General features: G+C 46.0%; 1 protein-coding gene and 1 long non-coding RNA gene across 6 annotated transcripts in view; one reads left to right on the forward strand and one right to left on the reverse strand.

The window, feature by feature from the left end:
• The window catches only part of Dnah8 (dynein, axonemal, heavy chain 8), a 248828-nt gene that overhangs the window by 211712 nt on the left and 16178 nt on the right, over window positions 1-20938 (forward strand). For all 5 annotated transcript variants that reach the window (XM_030249467.1, NM_013811.3, XM_006523588.3 and 2 more), the window contains 4 exons: window positions 1907-2067; window positions 12982-13138; window positions 16155-16307; window positions 17259-17448. In XM_030249467.1, coding sequence (XP_030105327.1) covers window positions 1907-2067; window positions 12982-13138; window positions 16155-16307; window positions 17259-17448 — 661 coding nt within the window. The remainder of the gene's footprint in view (window positions 1-1906; window positions 2068-12981; window positions 13139-16154; window positions 16308-17258; window positions 17449-20938) is intronic.
• Gm41561 lies at window positions 9808-19565 on the reverse strand. The gene is made up of 3 exons (XR_876733.2): window positions 18207-19565; window positions 17709-17928; window positions 9808-10182 (listed from the first exon to the last, which is right to left on the reverse strand). It is a non-coding gene; the product is annotated as a predicted gene, 41561 (long non-coding RNA).

Below are 20938 nucleotides of genomic sequence, written 5' to 3' on the forward strand. Positions count from 1 at the left end.
AATCTCAGCGATCAGGAGGTGTCAAATCCACCTTCTTGGACATATATAAATAAAGTAGTGGGAAACCACAGGGCTGAGCCTAGTTTTGCTTCTGTGCCTAAATGTGCCACCCAGCCACTTGGTACTGTCATTTGTTAGATAACAAATGTGCTGTGGATCCAAAGCTCCCATCCTGGGATATGTTCCTGCAACCTAAGCTACCCACACCACTTAACAGCTCGTTTGTCTTCATGATGGCTGTACACACAGCACCATCTTCTTTAATAACTTGAATTGCTCCCCTAGTCTTAGATTAAACTCTACTCCTCACCCCACATCCAGTCATCTGTCACGGGACCCTCCTCGCTTTCCCTTCCTTCTCCCTCCCACAGTCCAATCAATCAATAACCAACCCTCTCCTTGCAGACTTCTCTCAAAAAACAAAACAAAACAGAAACAAACAAACAAACAAAAAAAAACTCTTCCTTGATAAGTCCTTCCTGACTTCTACCTGGCTGTCTTTCCTGCTGCCCTATGCCTTCTATGCACTTTGCTTCTTTTTATGTCCTCCTGGCTTTCACCTCAGTGCCCCTCACAGAAGAGTGGTTGTTTCGTAACTGTTTGTCCCTCTGCCGGGTCACAAGCTCCTTAGATGAAAGGACTGTGTGTCTCTCTCCTTTGCGTTCTGTTCTGGTTCTGAGCTCTGTACCACACATGCACTGGAGTTGAATAGAGTGACAAACAGAGCCACATAGGGGAAAAAAAAAAAAAAAAAACAGGACACGGTATTTCAGAATAATGGCTGGATCTAAAAAGAGCCGCAGCCGGCAATAGAGGGATGCTGGCAGGAACAGTGGGGACTGATTGGGCTAGGCAAGGTCCTGTATCCTCTGCTTTAGCCTTCCTTCCATCCGGGTTCTGTCAGCCTCCCTCGCTACTAGGAAAATCACCCCATCAGATACTGAAGTTGTTGCCTCAAACCAGCCTAGGCATTCAACGACTTTCTCCCACCTCTTCAAAAGAAGTCTGTATATTTGTTCTCTCCCCGTTTTGTTACAGATAGCGTTGTTTTGTTACAGATAATCAATTCATATGGGCAAAAAGTGTCTTCAGGCTAACAGCAATGGAGGTTGGGCAGCAAATACATTTGCTTCCTGTGGCTAGGGACAGAACTTAATTAACAAAGGAAGCCCTGGGTGGGAGGGCAGGTGCTGTGGAGTTTCTGTGGCAGCATTGTTGGCGCTAAAGTACCTGTGAGTGAAACTGTGTAGACACAGTCCCCAAGAAGAGCCTTACTTGAGGGGTGTGGGGTCCTGAGGATGCTCAGGGGCCCTCATGCCTGCAGGTGGACCCAAGGCGACCATACTACTCCTTTGTGACCTGATTTGAACTCACTGTGTAGTTCAGTATGATCTTGAACCTCGGCTTCCCCTGACTCTGCCTCCCAAGTGCTGGGATTGTGGGAATACACAGCCACACCTGGTCTAAGCAATACAGAGAGAACCCAGAGCTCTGCGCGTGTTATGCAAGGACTCTACCAACTGGGCCACGTCCCATCCCCCAACTCCCTCTACTGCTTTCTTTGTCAGTGCTGCGGATTGAACTCAGGGCTTCCAGCATGCCAAGCAAGTACCCAGCCACGGAGCCCACATCTGCCATGCTACACCCTTCCACACTTTGGCTGGATCTAATCTTGGGTGCCGACCAGAGCCCTGCCTAATTATTTCTGTGCGGCCTCTCTTTTGTGGATTATCTCTTTTCTTCCTATATGTGATAATTATTCCGTTGATAAGTTTTGTTAAGATGCTTTCAGAGCCAACAGTAAAGAAAGAAAGAAAGAAACCCTATTAAAATGGAAATAAGCCCCCCCCTCTTTCTAATCTTGGTTCTTTTCATCAATTTTCTTTTCTTTTCCCTCCCCACACAGGTCTGGTTCAGTGAGAAGATGTTTGAGCCCTCGTTCTGTTTTTACACCGGCTACAAAATCCCCATATGCAAAACCCTGGACCAGTATTTTGAGTTCATCCAGTCTCTGCCATCCCTCGATAACCCAGAAGTCTTTGGGCTTCACCCCAATGCCGACATCACGTAAGTTCTTGGTGTCTTTCCTTTCTTTCTTTCTTTCTTTCTTTCTTTCTTTCTTTCTTTCTTTCTTTCTTTCTTTCTTTCTTTGTTTCTTTCTTTGTTTCTTTCTTTCTTTGTTTCTTTCTCTCTCTCTCTCTCTCTCTCTCTCTCTCTTTCTTTCTTTCCTTTTTTTTTTTTTTTAATTTGAAGGTGTCATTTGTAACTCAAGCCTGGCAAAGACTATGCATTTCATTTTCTCCCCTAATCTCTCTCCTTTCCTTTCTTTTTATTTTCCTGTGAAAAAGAGTGTTCCTTCCTGTCTCCCAATTACAACTCCGTGACAACTCGGCCGGCCCTCCACTCACTAAATCCCCAGGGCCTGGCATTTATGACAACACAAAGGCTGTAATTTATGCCTTGATTACTTCTCTGTCCTGTCATAAAACCAGTTATGTTTTTACATTAATTGATGTTCTCCATTGATGGTCATATTCTGGCTCCTCATCTCTTTCTCCAAGTATCCATTAAAATTACGACCCTTGGGAGCAGAGAGATGACTCAGTGGTTAAGAGCACGTGCTGCTCTTGTAGAGGACCCAGGTTCAGTTCGCAGCACCCATGCCTGTGGCTCACAACCACCTTTAACTCCAGCTGCAGGGGATCTGACGCCCTCTTCTGGCCTCCTTGGGCAGGTGCACTCATGTGTACACACCCACCCATGTGCACACATAATTAAGAACATCTAGATATCTATTATAATGTGTGATCTATAGCATAAGCAAGGTCTGCAAGGGCAGAGCACATATGGTCAGAGTCCTGTCTCTTACAATGGATCATCTCTTCCCGTGCTTGCTTGCCTACAACCTTATAGCCATGAGTCCCTCATGGTCATGTACCCCTCAGCACCATGTGAGGTCCCCGATCCCACAAAGGCACAGAAACACCCACCAATCCTTAGCTCTCCATGTAGCCACCTTCCAGATGAAGTTTATCTTTGGAGAACCCTCCGCTAAAAAGGATCACCCCTTTCCAACTGCCAACTCAGTTAGCCACAGCTGAGTCGCTCCACTGCAAGGTGTCACCTTTGCCGTCCATACCTAGCTAGGAGGAGGGGCATGTCTGTCTCTCTCCCAGCCCTTCAGCCATGGCTATAATTTTAATAACTCTATCATCAAGCATGGGTGGGTACTGCCCAGTTCTAGTACTCTGGTCTGTTCTTATGGACAAGCGTATTTGGTCTTCTGACCCAGACAAAGCATGTCCTGCGTGTGACACGAGACTTTGTGATTACACTGGGTTCCTCTCCTCTGTGTCCTCTAATCCGGCCCACAGCACTTTTCACTTGGAGAGAGGCCATCCCAAGCCTCAAGTGGTTCGTGCTCCTTACAGACCCTGGGACGGAACACACGGTAGCTCTTCGCTGTCGCCTCCGGGCCACTGCTTTGAGAGGCTCCATTCAGTGAGCTGAAATGCACAATTAGGGGGTGAAACAATAATTTTTTAAAAATGCACTGGGGATCATCTTGAGAACAAACAGTTTGGGGAGGGCAGGAGGAAGTGGTTTCGCTTGAGTTAAGGCTGTTAAAATGTGGGTTAGACTCCATAGTTCCTCTGATCAGAAGCCTCCCGAGGTCCTTGCATTACCTCGAGTCAAGGTCAAAGGTATCCTACATACATATAATCCAGACCTCCAGTCCTGCCTCCATCCTCCCCTCTCACATCCCTCCCTCCAGCTAGCTCTCCATATCTTCCTATTACTTAGACCACAGGACTCCGCGATTGCACTTCCTGGAACATGCCCTGACCCTGAAATACCACTGTGGTTTCTTTCTTACCTCTTCCAGCCCTTGCTTAGGGGTCACTCACCCTAAGTACAGATGTTGATCTGTTTCAAGCCTCACCTCAAACCCTAACCCCGTGACGTAACTTTTCTTGTATCTGCCACAGACACACTCTGCTTTTATTATTTACTTGCTTTTATTGATCAGCCACCAGTTAAAATGTAAACTCCATTGCATCCAGAACCTGTATCCGATCTCACTGCTGTACCTTGGTGCCCAGGAGACTTTGTTGGCTGAATCAGCAATGCTAAGTCCTCCCAGACTCTAATGAGTCTGACCAGCGGGACTGATGCATAGAATGTGATGGTTTCCCCTGGGTAGGAAGAAAAGCAGCAGACAGAACTCTGTGCAATTATTAACTATGTAATAAAAGATGTTGCTGTGCGGCTGGAGAGGCTGGATAGGTATCTGATAAATACCTTCCTAGCATGCACAAATTTCTGGGTTCAATCCCCAGTATTGGGAAAACGATTTTTTTAGGCAGGGCTTCATTCATTTCTGGCTGAGCCTGAACTTGCTCTGTAGGCTTACAAATTACGGGGTCCTTTTACCTCCATCTCCTGAGGGTTGGGATTACAGCCATGTACCACCATGTTCCAGCCAGTGATGGACTACGTTCTGGGATTGCAAGCCCTTTCCTCCCTTAAGTGGCTTCTGGCCAGGGTGTTTGTTTTATCATAGCAACAGAAATGAAACCCGTGAAGATAGTCTTTCTTACTTTGAGTTTTTCTATACCTAAGTGTTATCGACATAGACTTGTCCACTCTTCTCCAATAGCAATTTGAGTCCCCTTTTAAGTATACATATATATATGTGTGTGTGTGTGTGTGTGTGTATACACACACACACACACACACACACACACACACACGATTCCCATCTTTTATCTGTGACCTATGTTGCAGGATTTGTGTCCTGTTTCCTTCTTTGGTTTTGCCTCTGCTTTTGAAGGTAGAAGTGTTGCTTGCCATTTGGCCTCTCTCCAAAAGGAATGTTCTAGTCAAAATAATCTTTCAGGCATCTGTGGACAGCCACGTTGCTACCATGAGTCGCTGCATCCGAGAGAAACCATAGGGGCCACAGACATCAACACAGGTGAATGCCAGACAAGTCAGGGGTCCTCTTTAATGAGACCCAGCTCAGCACATCCTTAGTCACTGATGGGCAAAGCACACGGTGGCAAAGCACCAGACTAATTTTCCTATATGAATTCTCTCAGGTAACTCAAGCTTCCAAATGGATCCATGGCCTCCTTGATACTCCCCTACTGCTACCTCTTCTCTTCTTTGATGGTTTCCAGGGCACTTAGAGCACAATGGAATCTATTGCCACCTCTCTAACCTTATCTAGAGCATCCTCAGTAGAGCAACCCTATCTAGAGCATCCTCAATAGAGCAACCTTATCTAGAGCAGCCCCAATACAGCAACCTTGTCTAGAGTCTTAAAACATGTTAGAGACCCAGACCTGGTGGGTAGATCCAGGGATCTACTGTGTGGATACTGACCTAAATCAGGGATGGTGATAGGTGGGACAAAGTGGCAGGCCACGTCATAAACCAGATCTGACAGGATGCATTGAGCATATTGCCAAGGCCTACAACTTTCTTCTATAGCTTATGTTCATTCATTGCTGCTCAAGGATGGCAGAGAGAGGGTTCTGGAAGACATCCGGCAGGCTCTCTCTAGGAAGCCTAAGCTGGCACCTTCCAAAAACTGTGCCAAGAGCTTTGCTCAGAGCCCTGGGTCTCTTCCACTGATGGAGAACTCTTTCGGCTGGTGATGCCTGTCGGCCCCGGGGCTTGTTCACTTAGCTCCTCGGATCTGGCTGAGTTCCCATCTTCCCACTTGGTTTCTGCTTGGGGTTCCCCCATTGCTGAGTCTCCTCTTGCCTGCACTTCATACTCTTGTTTCCAGTTCCTGCCTCACCAGGCGACTGGCCAGCTGTATCCCGCAGCTGTGTTTGGAAAGTTACCAGTCCCCGGGTGAGTTTTGTTTTGGGGGTTTAATTCTTCTTTCCCTCTGGGCCCTGAAGTATCTGGCGACTAGAATCCTACCCCCCAAATGATCTTGCTTTAAAAATCGTTAGGTTTTCTTTTCCAGAGGCTCCTGCCTCCTGCTCTCTTGTTGTTCCCTGATGGCCACCAGGAGGCAGTAAGCAATAAGGGACACATTTTCTAGCTACAAACTACCCCCCCCCCCCTCTTACCCCAGCAAGTCTCAGTTCTTCAGGGGCTATGTAAAAAATGGCGTAATCCAACACGCCCCTGCCACATCTGACCTGGGAGGTTGGGACAACATAGGATTTAAGAGTGAAAGTGTTCCCGCTCCCAAGGGAAACATAGAGCCTCATGGGGTGTGTGTGTGTGTGGGGGGGGGGGTGGGCAGAAGGAGGGGAGTTGAGGCAAAAGTCAAAGCCACAAGACAAGGACTCTACAAAGCAGCAGCTTAGTCGGTGTGAATGTTCCCAGTCAGAGGACTCACTATGCCATTCAACAGCAATCTTGCTCCTACATAGTCCCATGGGTGTCATGGGCCATGGTGAAGAATTGTCCCCTGTTTATGAGGACCTGCCTTCTGAAGTTCACGTCCATAAATCTCAAAGGAGAGAAATCTGTAGAAGGGAATCACGGGCCTTCTCCCTCTTTGATCTTTGTTTCAAAATGCAGAGCCTCTGAAGGTGGTGGTGGAGGGAGATCACACCGAATTAAATGCTTTAAAATAAGTAAAATCTCTCCCACGAGGCTGGCTATCTCGGTGACAGAGGCTATAAAAATGTACAGTGTATTCACATTTTATTATCTAGATTTATAAGGTACCAAAGACTCCGCAAATTCCTCTATCTCGGTGTCAAAAGCAGTTATTTATTTTGTCTCTTTTTCTCATTAGCGGGTTATGCATATTTTTCTACCTTCCAAAATTTATCAAATGCCTTGTTACCGTGTTTCAACTCATTTCTATGCAGGGCAAATATAAACACGTTCCTCTTAGAATTAACTGGCAATTTTTGAGTTTTGGAATTTTTTTTAAATTATGCTCATTGATATTTCATGTGCTGATCTGGAAATAGCTGTGTGCTGATCCCTCATTAGGTGGCTGATTGTTTATTTTATAGGCTGTGCTTGCTATCTTTCAGTTGTTTTGCATTTTTTTTTTTTTTTTTTTTTTTTTTTTTTTTTTTTGCTATTTGTGACTCCCAGTTCCCTGAACCGCCAAATTACGGCGGCCAAATAGCGTCTCCTCTCACCTTCATCCCGAAGGGAAATCGCCAGGAAGTAACTCAGGACTGAAGTCGGTGGATTATGAGTCTTCATGCTTCATCTCGAAGCATCTGTGGAGACTGTTCTCGCCGAAAGCCCTTGGGATCTTGAAGCATGTAGAGGTATTTGCAATTATCCCTCGGAGCCCGCTGACTAGGCACTTGTCTTTTGCATCTTTGCAAACATAAAACCACATCGTAGAAAAAGGAAATGCAAGGCGGACAGCCCTGGAATGCCAGGGAAGGGCTTTCCGTGTCTAATAAAATGGGTGATGGAGCGACCTGGGGAGCTTGTCACTCAAAGCGGGTCAGCTCTTCAGGGTTCCCCACTAATACCCAAGTTTTGAAGGTTCTTCTTAGATAGCTTCATAAGAGAATAAAACCACCCACCATGAAAGTGATTTTTAGGGGAGATGGAGCAGAGGCAGCGGCTGCAACTCTATCAGGATCCTCGCCCAGGGGCAGCCGTGAACTTGACCATTGACGGTATACACAGCCAGCTCCCAGCTCTACACTAGTGTGTGATACTGGCTTCCCGAGGGGATGCAAGACTGGAGGCAGGCTGAGCCAGCTCCGATGGGCCTTCAGACACGGGACATTCTATATTTCTTGTAGATGGTCCACGCAGGTCAGAATGACCTTCTTAGCATGGAAATTTACTGTGGTTTTCAATCTTTGGCATTAGAGGACCTGTGTCGATGATGTAATTACAAAAACAGCTTCCTTCGTCTTGAAATTGGACTCCCTGGCTCCCCTGTTTTAAAGGGATGGTACGTAAAGATGTTGGCAATCCATTCCTTGAATTTTAAAGCGAGGCACAATCCAAGTTTCTTGAAAGCCATGGAAAATATGAGAAAGGTACCAGTGACTCTGAGGGAGGAGGAAAACCCCATGGAAATAGGCCATAAGACCCAGAAATGGAAGTGACTAATGGTTAAAGGACCTCCATTGACCTTTCCGCACATGTGTGGACAGATGTGCAGACTGTGTATTCATTCGTCCCTTTAGGTGGAGAAGTGCCAGGTAGTGGGGAAACTTGTAATAGTAATACTCTAAGTGTTTACCATAAGAAGGGACAGATAATTAAATTTTCATGCCCTTTAAATATTGGAGAATTGTTCTCTTTTGTATTTGAAGTTTAATAAGATTCCAACCAACTGGCTTTGGTTCAACAAACAAATATTTATTGAGAACTCACCGTCTGGGCAGCTCGGGAACATGAAGATGAGGAAGACACAGTTCTCTTCCTCCGAGCTCCTTGCCTATTAGGGAAATGGATGGATGGTAAATACGTAAGACAATCTGATAAACTCTAAAATCAAGTTATGTATACAACGCCATGGTGCATACAGGCCCCATAGAGGCAAAGAAGAAACGCAAACCCCCAATAAATCCCAATTTATGGATCAAAGGCAGCCGATGACAGAGGTAGTTTTCTAGTTATGCCTAGAAGATGTACCACTGTCCGCTTAGGGTGGGGGGGTGTGGGTGGAGGTAAGGACCAAGACACAGTGGCTGGAGCAGCCAGGGAGGGCTGTGAAGATGTGCGTGAGTACAGAATGTACAGCTAGCACACCCAGAGCGTGGGGAACAATGCCTACAGAAGGCGGATGTGACAATGGCAGGGGGCAGCTTCTGAGGGTGTTAGGATTCTAGGTTGGCAAGAGTGAAGACTTTGATGTTGCTGAAGGACATGGGCCAATGAACAACTCAGGAGAGTGTTCAGTGTATGGCGCAGAGAGCTCTAGGAGTGTGGGGGGAAACGTGCATATGGGGTGTTCAGGAGAAAGCTGGGGGTTTGATACAACCCAGCTTGTCTGGTACTTAGCGGTGCTTTGTCAGAGGCCAGTCATGGTGGCCTCTCTGTTTCTGTAAGAGTGATTCATCCACGTCTTCTGTCTTTCCTGCAGCTAACCCCAGAGGGAGGTCAGGACTCATGTGAATCACACCCGGATCCACATCTCTGAACCCTGGGTATCATAACTTGCAGCTATTAGGCCGTGATTCACTTCCTTGTGTTGTCTAGTTAGCTATTTAGATAGACTTTGCCTCTCCTGAATTACTTTGTAGTTTCGTTAGATTTTGCATGACTTTAAACCTGGATTGTGACATGTCCCTTTGCTACATGCCAAGAGAAGTCAACGCGCACATGCTACAGATTGCACTCAAAATTCAGGAATGGGTTGCAGATGCCTTCTGCACCACTTTATTAAGGTGGTCCGTTCCTATATCATATCTCATATGTTCAGTTTCGTGTGTGTGTGTTCCTTTCCACCTTTAAAATAAATGTATTTCAATGCAATCTAGAAACCTCTAAATACCTAAGTAGGCGTTGCTCACACCAAAAAAAGCAATTTTAAGTGATAATTTTTTCACTTATTAAAAATCAGTTTTGGGAACTGGAGAGACGGCTCAGTGGTCAAGTGTACTTGCTGCTCTTCCGGAAAATCAGGGTTTGCTTCCCAACCTACCTGTCAGTCAGGTTACAACAGCCTGCTAACTCCAGCTCCAGGGAACATGACACCCTCTTCTGGCCTCTGTGGCTATTACACACACACACACACACACACACACACACACACACACACACTCGCACATACGAGCATGTATACACATGCACACACAGTGCACACATGAATACAACTAAACCTTTTTTTTTTTGTTTTTACTCCTTTATTTTGAAATTCACACATGTAAAGGACAAACTAGAGGCATTTCTCAAACTACACGAGAGCTCTTGCAATGCCCACAGACAGAAAGCCCAATGTGCATGAAACGTGGGCCACAACTCCATGTAAGGTTGCATACGTGCCTGGATCCACATGAGGTATTGCAGCTGCTCATCATGTCAGGACTGCTGGAGGCAGGGGCATGCCCTCCACTCACAAATGAGGTCAGTCACAGGCTCCACAGGCTCCTCTGGCTCCCACGGAGCACAGCTCCTTCACCAGTGGAAGGCAGGATGTGCTATCAGTAGCCCCTTAGATGTCTGACAGTTACACATTGGTCCCACAGAAGGATGTTTAATTCACACCTAGGGATGCTGAGAGAAAATGGTGTCACCCTCTTCCCTTACACCGAAGAGAAACAGCAGCCGCCAGTCGCAGGCCGTTCTGGCTGGCACAGTTTGTGAGGTACATCTCAGCGCCCTCTAAACATTTGCCACTGATTCATCCCTGACAGATTCTTTGCACCACTTGAGATGGTCTCTGCCTGTGGGGGTAGGGGAGTGTCTCAGGAAGGAGGTGGTTCTGCAATCTTGTTGTGAAATCATATTTTCCTAACAGTATCATGAAAAGTCATACCGTCTTAGAATAAGCAACAGGGAAGAATATGAAAGGAAAGGTGGTGATTACAGAAAAAGCTTTACCATGAAGAAACACCACTGTCAAAGTACTCTTCTTGACTTTCATGTACCTGCACACACATATACATACACACACATTATACATAAACACATACATACACCCATTCAAGCATATACACACATACATACATACATACATACATACATACATACATAAACACAAACACACACACACAGAGAAGATAGAAGCATAGTTTCTTGTTTTGCTTTGTCTCTTGTTTTTTGTGGGTTTGTTATTATGTGACATAACAAACAAAATACTCTGTAGTCTGGAGCATACACCAAGTTGGACTTAAGCTCATGGCTGTCGTCCTGCCTCAGCCTCCCAAGTACTGGGATCATGGGCAGGAACCACTCCTGGCTCATAACTGGTTCTTATACCATTTTATTCTGAGTTCTGGACATCTCACCTTATCAGTGGAGATAGAACTACTTCTTCGTTTTTATCACTATGTGGCTTTTCATAGGTTCTTGGTAGGATCTATTGTTAGCAATACAGTTACAGGATGTTTTTTTAAACTTCTTTATTGCATTTGGAATATATATAGAGAGTAAAATATAAATGAATATTTAAGCTGTTTAAAGTACAAAGAGTCAACATAAGATTTTGCTTTTCTTTTGCTTAAAAATTGTGTGTGTGTGTGTGTGTGTGTGTGTGGTCTGTGCATGTTTGCACAGTGTGTGCATGTGTGCCTAAGTATTTTGTGGGTTCATTTGCCTGTGTGTGGAGGCCAGAGGAGGTCACCGTCAAGATGTCTTCCTCAATCGCTCTCTACCTTAGTTTTTGAGACCGGTCTCGCTGAACCCGAAACGGACCATTCTGGCTAGATTGGCTGGCCAGTGAGCTCCGGTGATCTGCCTGGGTCTACACACAGAACCATGCCAAGTTTCTGTGGGAGGGCGGAGGACTCGAACTCAGGTCCTTACGCTAGCACGGCAAACACTCCTCCCCCTGAGCTGTCTTCCCAGTCATCCGTGTTGCCTCTCTTCCTCCTTTTTAGCCCTTTGTCAATTCAGGTTCTTCTCTCTTCTCATTCAGAAGTCATACATTTATTTTTAAATAATCATAACAGCTTGTAAGTTCAGCCCCAGGGGATCCAATACTCTCTCTGGCCTTTGTAAGCACTATTCTCTCTCTCTCTGTCTCTCTGTCTCTCTCTCTCTCTCTCTCTCTGTCCCCCCCCCACACACACACAGATAAACAAGTAAATAAGTAAATACATTCTTAAGGAACATTAACTCAAAGTGCTCCCCTCCTGACACTTCAGAATTTTAATTTTATCTTGTGTGTGGGGTTTTTTTGTTGTTGTTGTTTTTTTGGGTTTTTGGTTTTTTTTGTTTTTTTGGTTTTTTTCCCCACAATCAGATTTACACTTTGGCACTTTACCCCATGAAGCTTGTTTAGGTTCCCCCAGGCACTGGCACATTCTTTCCCACATCTCAGAAGTCGCATGGGCCTCATTTTCGCTCCTCGCCCCAGTGTGACCTTTAGAATCGTCTCAAGTAGCAGCCTGTCGGTGGCTCGCTCCTCTGTTCTTCTCCAAAGATATGGTACTTTTCTCCTCTTTGGTTCTTGAAGAAAAAAAAGTCCTCTCAACAAAGTATAATCTGCCCTCCTTAGATTCCCTAAGTTTAAGTGGAGCGTCAAAGTGCAGAAAGTTTACAGAACTGTGTGACCCTCCCTGCCCTTCCTGCCCTCCCTGCCATCAAAGTCTTGAGCATCTCCATCCCCCAGAATCCACTTGTAGTTAATCTCTCCTATGGCCAGCACCCGTGCAACTGATGACATAGCTCCCAGTCTAGAGGTGTTCCTCCAACATTGTCTGTCCTGTGGTATCTTATGTGGATGCTGGGGACCTGAACTCGGGGCTTCCTGCTTGCATGGGGAGCACTTGACTGATGGAGGCATCCCTTCAGTCCCAACTGAGAGCTTTCAAGATGGGCAGCCACATTCGAGTAGGTAGGACAGATGGTTAATAATAGGTCGCCATGGAAGCCATATAAACATAAACAAAAACTGAGCGGCTCATAGTCCAATGAGGGAGGAAAAAAAAGTGGTTCTGCTCGGTGTAATGGGCTGTCATATTCTGATAGACGCTTGCACCCGTTCCTGAGCTGTGGAGGATTGGAGGTGTGCAAGCTGCTTGTGTGACAGTCATTGGGGTCACCAAAGGCAATGAAGGAATCTCTTTATTGGGGATGGACACTGGTGCTGTCATGTTTTCTGATGTCACGTCAGAAGCCAACAGAAACCCAAGTGCTCTCATTCCTGAAGGCTGACAGTAACATCTCTACATTTCTTTTCTTTCCTATCTTCTTCTTCTTCTTCTTCTTCTTCTTCTTCTTCTTCTTCTTCTTCTTCTTCTTCTACTCCTCCTCCTCCTCCTCCTCCTCCACGGCTGGCTTTGTCTTTTGAGATCCCTCTGAAGCCGACGTTTGCCTTCCTCATTCTGAGCAGCCACTCTTTCCTGTCAGGTATCAGAGTAACACAGCTTCCGACGTTCTTGAAACCATCACCAACATTCAACCGAAAGAGAGCGGTGGTGGTGTGGGCGAGACGCGCGAGGCCATTGTCTACAGGCTGTCTGAGGACATGCTCAGCAAGCTGCCCCCTAACTATGTGCCTCATGAGGTGAGCCATGCCCTTCCTGCTGGAAGATCCTGAGACATGGGGAGGTCGTTTTTTCTGTCCCCACACACAGCACATAACGTCCATGTGGAGGTCAGAGTTCACCCTACAGGAGTTGGTTCTCCCCTCCTATCGCCTGGGTCCTAGGGATCAAACTCAGGCTGTTAGCTTTCGCTGCATGCATCTTTACCCCCAGAGTCACCCCTCCAACCCTCTTTGCTTTATTTTACAGAAGCATGTTATTGAAAATGTAGCAGTCAAGCGAAGTCTGTAAATTGAAACCTAATTATGCCATTAGCTCCTACAGTACAAATGGAGCCCCATTACCGTAGACAGTCACTCCCAGAAGCACTATGAGGCTTCTGTAGGAGACCACAGCAAGTCTCTGGCTTTATCAGTAAACGGCTTATGCTGGAATCTTAATCATGCATGAAACACAGTCAGTATTATAATTATGCTCTTTTCTAGGGTGTTCCCTTCTGTTTTTATTATTATTATTATTATTTTAATTAAAAAAATTTTGGTCATGCTATGTTGCCTGGGCCAACCTAGAATTCTTGGGCTTAAGTAATCCTCCTCCTGCCTTTATTTCCTGAGTAGCTGGGACTACAGGTGCAATCCATTATGACTAACAAGACTCTCTGTTAAAACCTGCAGCTGGGAGCTGGAGAGATGGCTCATCAGTTAGAGCACTGCCATTTCTCTTGGTTCAGTTCCCAGCACCAATATCAAGTAGCTCACAACTCCAGTTCCAGGGGATCTGATGCCCTCTTGTGGCCTCTGCAGGCACCTGCATGCACATGGTATACATACATACATGTAAATGCCACCCCATACACAGAGAGACACAGAGACATTGATAGAGACACACACACAGAGAGATACAGAGACAGAGACATAGAGAGAGAGAGAGAGAGAGAGAGAGAGAGAGAGAATTTAACACCCAAAGCTCAGGACAAGGTAGTTAGTTGGAGGTAGTTACCACATGACAGGATAGATTTCTGGAATGTTCCTTTTATCTTGTGGCCCATATGTGGGCTTCAAGTCCCATCTGTGGGATTGAAGTGGTCTTTCTTATTTCTCTTTCCCCAAAGAATGAATTGCCACACTGTAGTCATGGACAAAGGATGCTGTGTGTGATGCCCACTTCGGGATGGAGACAGAACACCCTGAGCCAAAAAAGACAAAGAAGGCGTGGCTGAGCTGTGACAGTGCCTGCCTGGCATGCATAAGGCCCTGGCTTCAGTTCCCAGCCTTGCCTAAACTAGCTGTGGTGGCGCACACCTGTCATCCTAGCACTCAGGAGGCAGAGGCTGGAGCATTGGACGTTCAAGGTCATCCTCAGCTCTATGCTGAGTTTTATGCCAGCCTGAGATCCTATAGATAAATAAATAGATAACAAACAAAGAAAATAAAAACGAAGGTTTTAGAGCCTGGGAGATGAGTTAGGAACACTTGTTGCTCTTACAGAAGATCTGAGTTCCATCCCCAGGACCCATGTAGGGCAACTCAACACCACTTGTAACCTTAGGGAATCTTCTGACTGCTGAAGGCATATATGCACATGACACAGAAACACACAGATGCACACAGACACACACACACACACAGACAGGCACACACACACACACACACACACACATAGACACAGGCACACACAGAGACAGGCACACACACACAGTCAGGCACACAGACAGGTACACACACACACACATAGACACAGGCACACACACAGACAGGCACACACACAGGCACACAGACAGGTACACACACATAGACACATGGACACATACACACAGAACACACACACACTTTTTTTTTTAATTGTAAATGATGGAGTTAGGAGAAAACCTCAAGTTGGTATGGGGACCAGGTTGTGGCCCTCTACTGGCCCGGTAGACTGTGACGTTGGTGTTCTTGGCTCTGCCCCACTCAGGTGGACCCAGCTCAGGCCCCTGGCTTTTATGTAACTGTTTCCTGCCTTCATCTTTAACTCACTGAGAATGACTCGGCTGCCATACAGCAGAGATGGCCGCTGCCTGCTACCACCCCAGGTCTCAGGAAGGGCCGAGGGCATCTCTGGCAAGAAGCCCCTCAGCTGCTGGCCTCCTGGTGGCTCTTTGGTCTCATTCTTGAGTCAAACCTTCTATTTTCTGTCTCTGTAACCCTTCCATCCCAGCACCTCTTGGGCTGTTTAAGTCCTCCCATGAGTTCCTGCTGGTGCCCACAGCCAGTCTCTTCCTGGCATTTATCACTAAACTGAAATGTATATTGGCTTATTAATTAATTAATTAATTAATCATTGTAATTTACTGTTTCCACAACGAGAGGCTTTGGTATTGATCTCCTTAACAAGGTCAATACATGATATGCCAATGCCAACAGGAACAAGTGACAGGTCACTTAATGGCTCTCCCACGAAGCCAAATATTTTCACCGATTAGATTAGGGAGAGCCATTTTTAGTGTCTGCAGCCGAGGCAACCATGATCCATAGTTAATTGTATCCACTGCTGGTGACTGTTCTGTAAAGATTTGGGTTGTCTTAACTTTTTGCGACATCTCTAATAACAACTTTGTAAAGGTAAGAGGAGGAGAGAAAGTCCCGCTGCACTCTTGCGAAGGTTAGATTTCAAAAGAATATTTAGCTGACACTTAACACTTAAATCATCTGGAAGAGGAAATAGGTACAATTTTCTTTCAGCCTTTTAAAGAACGTTTCCAATTATCAACTAAGTACAATCAGTGGGAAATAAAAGTCATTTAAGTTGAACAGAAGTTTTTGAAGCTCAGAAAATGGGGGATTTAACAGTCAGTCTGGTTCTGCAAGAGATGTTTTCTAGTTCATTGGGTCTAGCAGGGAGACACATCCAGAGGAAGAGAAAGATTTGTGAACACGAGAGGTCATTTGGAAGAGAAATGAAGAACGATTTTGTGTGTGTGTGTGTGTGTGTGTGTGTGTGTGTGTGTGTGTGTGTTTAAATGATGGTAACATTTTAAAGAGCGCTACTTTGTTTCAGGTGAAAGCTCGCTTGATGAAGATGGGGCACCTGAACTCAATGAACATATTTCTTAGACAGGAAATTGACAGGATGCAGAAAGTCATCTCAATCCTCCGCAGCAGCCTGAGTGACCTAAAACTGGCTATCGAAGGGACGATCATCATGAGTGAGGTGGGCGAGCCCACACACGTGTGAGCTCCTGCGTGTTGAGGGCAGAGGGCAACCTCAGAGGTCATCCCTCAGACACCTTCATTTGTGAGGCAGGGCCTCTCCCTGGGTCCTGGCTGTCCCCATTAGACTGGGGTAACTGGCCAGTGACCTCTGGAGATCCTCCTGCCTCTCCCTCCCTCGTACTAGGATTGTAATTGTGTCTCAGCACACCCAGATATTTTTATGTGTGTTCTGAGAATCTCAGGGCCTCATGCTCACAAGGTTTACCAACTGAGCTAGCTTCCCAGCTCCCCAGCAATGATTCCTATTCATGTGTTTTTAAAACCATTATCTTTAATATATATATATGTATGTATATATATACATATATATGCATATATATGCATGTATATATACATATATATGCACATAGACATGCATATATACATAATATATACATGCATACACACATTATTATATAATATATATCCACATATATTATATATATAAAATGTGTGTGTGTGTTTTGCCTGCATGTAAGTATATGTACTATATATGTATAGAACCCACTGAGGCCAGAAGATCTTAGAACTGAAGTTACAGAGAGTTGTGAGCCACTGTGTGGATACCAGGAACTGAACCCAGGTCCTCTGCAAGAGCAGCCAGTGCTTTTAACAGCCCAGGCACCTCTCTAGTCCATAAAACCACTATTTTGAAAAGATCTTATTTTCCGTTTGAATCGTGTATGTGTCCGAGTTGTGTGTGTAGTATGTGCACACACGTGCAGGTACCTGTGGCTATGAAGAAGAGGGCATATGATCCCCAAAGCTGGATTTGCAGGCAGTATTGAGCTGCCTGGCATGGGTGTTGGGAGCCAACTTCAGGTCCTCTGCAAAGAGCAACTGTGATCTTAGTCACTGAGCCACCTCTCCCAGCATCCTGGGTCACATGTTTCACCCTTGTCATCTTCAGAACTTGAGAGATGCGTTGGATAACATGTATGATGCTCGTATACCTCAGCTTTGGAAGAGGGTGTCCTGGGACTCCTCCACCCTGGGCTTCTGGTTCACCGAACTTCTGGAAAGGAACGCCCAGTTCTCGACATGGATATTTGAGGGGAGGCCTAACGTGTTCTGGATGACCGGGTTCTTTAACCCCCAAGGTAGGTGGTGCTCACAGGAGAAGGCTAACTTGGAAGCTGCAGCTGCGTGGCAGCATTGCATGCTGAATGTATACTCCATAAAGGCATGTGGTCTTATAGCTGGTGGGTGCTGGGAAGAGCCTCTCAGAGTTCCAGGAATATACACAGTCTTTTGAAATCCTTCTTGTCACATTCCCCCAACAGTGCAATGGCCAAACCCTCCCCTTTCCTGTCCACCCACATGACCAAACCGTGACCGGTGGTGAAAGGGTTAGTTTTACCTGTTGATGGGGAAGCCAAGACAGGACTGAGGATACGGTCATTCGGGTCATTCGGGAATGTGCTGGAGGACCAGAGTTAGATTCTCAGCACCTACGTCAGCAAATCCGGGCCTGACAGTTCTGGAGGGAGGTTTCTGAGATGGGAGGATCTTGGGGCAGGGCTTGCTGGCTAGCCAGGCTAGTCAAATCAGCAAGCCCCAGGTACAGAGACAGACTTTATCTAGGAGAGAAGGTAGAGAGAGGGCTCCACAGTTATGAGCAATGGCAGCTCTTGCAAAGGACCCAGGTCTGGTTCCTGGCACCTACACATTGCTTCACAACCATTTGGAGCTCTAGTTCCAGGGCATCTGACATCTGCAAGCTCCAGGCACACATCTGATGTGTGTGTGTGTGTGTGTGTGTGTGTGTGTGTGTAAGTACGTATATACACACACACATACATGTATATGAGCATTCAAGTACATAAAATATAAGTAAACAAACCCTTAAAAGGCTTACCAATAATGTGGAGCTAGAGGAAGATTCCTGACCCTGGCCTCTGCCCTCTGCCCTCCCTTACAAGCACTCACACATGACGCACCATCACACGTGCCCACCAACAACAAATAAGAGGTAATGAAGAAAATAAAGCCCCACTGTGAGATTCTAGAGGGTGTGCCCCAAACTGCCTATTGGGGTTAGAAAATCAGACTTGAAAAGCTGAGTGAACTTGGGGGGGGGCAGGGGGGTTCCCGTCTCCCAGAAGGTGCTTGGCTGCTTTGTATCGCCCATCCTTCTGTTGTAGAAGAATCCTACAAGAAAGTTGCTGGTCTGGTGCCATGGAGCTTGTAAGGTCTGTCTTACCACAGTGCAGGCAATGTAACTGCAAATTGTTCTCAGCTAGAGGGAGGGATTGGGGTGTCTTTACACTCAGCACCCCAATACCTTCATCTGCCAGAAAGTTTTGAGGTTCACTCTTTTTGGTTTTAGAGGAACCGTTGTTACTCACAGCAATAACTGGTAAATCTCATAAAGATAATGTTGAGTGAAGGCAGCCGGATGAAAGGCGCAACAGGCTATAGGAGCCTCCTCACATGAAGGCCAAGGATGGGCTCCGTGGATGCAGGTTGTCCCCATGGATGCAGGGTGTCACAGTGGATGCAAGGTGTCACAGTGGATGCAGGGTGTCCCCGTGGATGCAGGGTATCACAGTGAATGCCAGGTGTCACAGTGGATGCAGGGTGTCCCCGTGGATGCAGGGTATCACAGTGGATGCAAGGTGTCACAGTGGATGCAGGGTGTCACAGTGGATGCAGGGTGTCCCTGTGGAAGAAGGCTCAGCAGGACCTCCTGGGGTCTGAGATGCACTGTTTCCCTGCATGGCTCCTTCCCTGGTGACAATTTCCTGAGCTATATGCTCTATCTGGTCAGCTACTTCTTATAAATGGAACTTAAATAACTACCATGCCTTTAAAGTATGTATTCACGTGCCCTCTGTGCATACACATTCATGTGTTGGATGCATATTCTTTTAAAAATCAATAATTACATGTGTGTGTGGATGCAAGAGAGAGAGAGAGAGAGAGAGGGCACATGGGGCCAGGAGTCAGAGGACCGGCTTTATGGAGTTGCTTCTTTCCTCCTATCTTTATGTCGGTTGTGAGGATTGAACTCAGGTTGTCAGGCCTGCCCAGCAAGTGCTTTACCCACTGAGCCATCTTGCCAGCCCTGCTGCACACATTTCCAAAATGCCTTAATACCTTCTGGATTTACAGCACCAACCATGTGAATTCCTACCTTCACAAGAACTTACATGTGGTAGTAGATCCAGGAGATCGGACGCCCCATTCTGACATCCACAGGCACTGCGCGCATGCACACAGAGGTACACAGAATTAAAATATAAAAATAAATATCTTAAAGACTTATTTTATATGCATGTGCATGGGCATGAGAGTATGGGTGTGCACCACGTGTGTGCAGATGCTCGGAAGAGTGTTGGGTCATCTAGAGCTGGCATTACAGGCAGTTGGGAACCACCTAGTGTAGGCGCTGTTCACCACACCTGGGCCTTCCATAGGAGCGGCAAGTGTGGTTGAGCACCGAGCAATCTCCACAGTCGCTAAATTCTTCTTAAAGATGTTTGAGTTTTTAGATGTGCATTTTAGTGCTGCCCACCAGTAAGACAAAACCCCTTTCACGTTCTTTTTCCTTCTACGTCCATGCGACTTTTGTATTTTCTCTCAGGGCTGCACCTTAGAAAGTCCACACTGAATTCAAGCCAACACTACCCTTTCTAGACACGCACACCCACACCCTTATCTGTGATTGATTTCTGCTTTGTTGCTTAGAAGCCTGGGGGTCACCTCTTTGTACACAGCAATAGAGTCCCAGCTTCCTTTTCCTCCTCTTGACACAAGGGACAAATTACTTTCCTGTTCCACATCACTTGGCCACATCTGAAAAACAGGGAGCTCCTCGTCCCACCCCCACGCCTGTCTGATGTGACTCTGCGGGCAGCGTCCAGGCTGATAAGGACTCTTTGATATTAACAATAGCTCCTTTGGTATCAACTCATCTCCTGATCGTGGGTCTTCTTCCGTAGCCACTATGATAAACACCAGCTTATTCTTTTCTCTCAAAACATTTAAGTAAGCGGCTTTAAAAATAACAGCCCCCATGTTAAAGTAAAACACAGCGCTGTCAACAATGAGGCCAAAGTGTCATCACAAGTAGGAGGAGCCTGGAGCCTGGCAAGATGGCAGCTCAGAGTAAAGACACTTGTGACTAAGGCTGGTGACCCGAGTTCAAATCCCAGAACCCAAAGTGTAGGAAGAGAATAAATTCCAGTTAGTTACCCTTTGACTTCCACATGTGTGCTGTGGCGTGCAAGCACCCCCACCCCCACAATAAATAAATAAATGTAATGAATTAAAAATAAATTTATCCACATGTAAATATTTTTATCACCATATAATGTCTATGGTATCTTACATTGTCTGGGGTATCTCCCATCAGGCCCCTTCTTCTGAGGCTTAGGTGACTTTGAGATCCATGATGCCACAAGGACAGGTGACATCCTTTATTACACACACACACATGCATATGCACACACATACATACACATATGTGCACACAGACACATATACACACATGTGCACACAGACATATACATACATGCATATGCATACACACATACACACATATACAGACATACACACCTACACACATATACATACACACACACACAC

The sequence above is a fragment of the Mus musculus genome, chromosome 17, assembly GCF_000001635.26.
Source record: "Mus musculus strain C57BL/6J chromosome 17, GRCm38.p6 C57BL/6J".
Taxonomy (NCBI): Eukaryota; Metazoa; Chordata; class Mammalia; order Rodentia; family Muridae; genus Mus; species Mus musculus.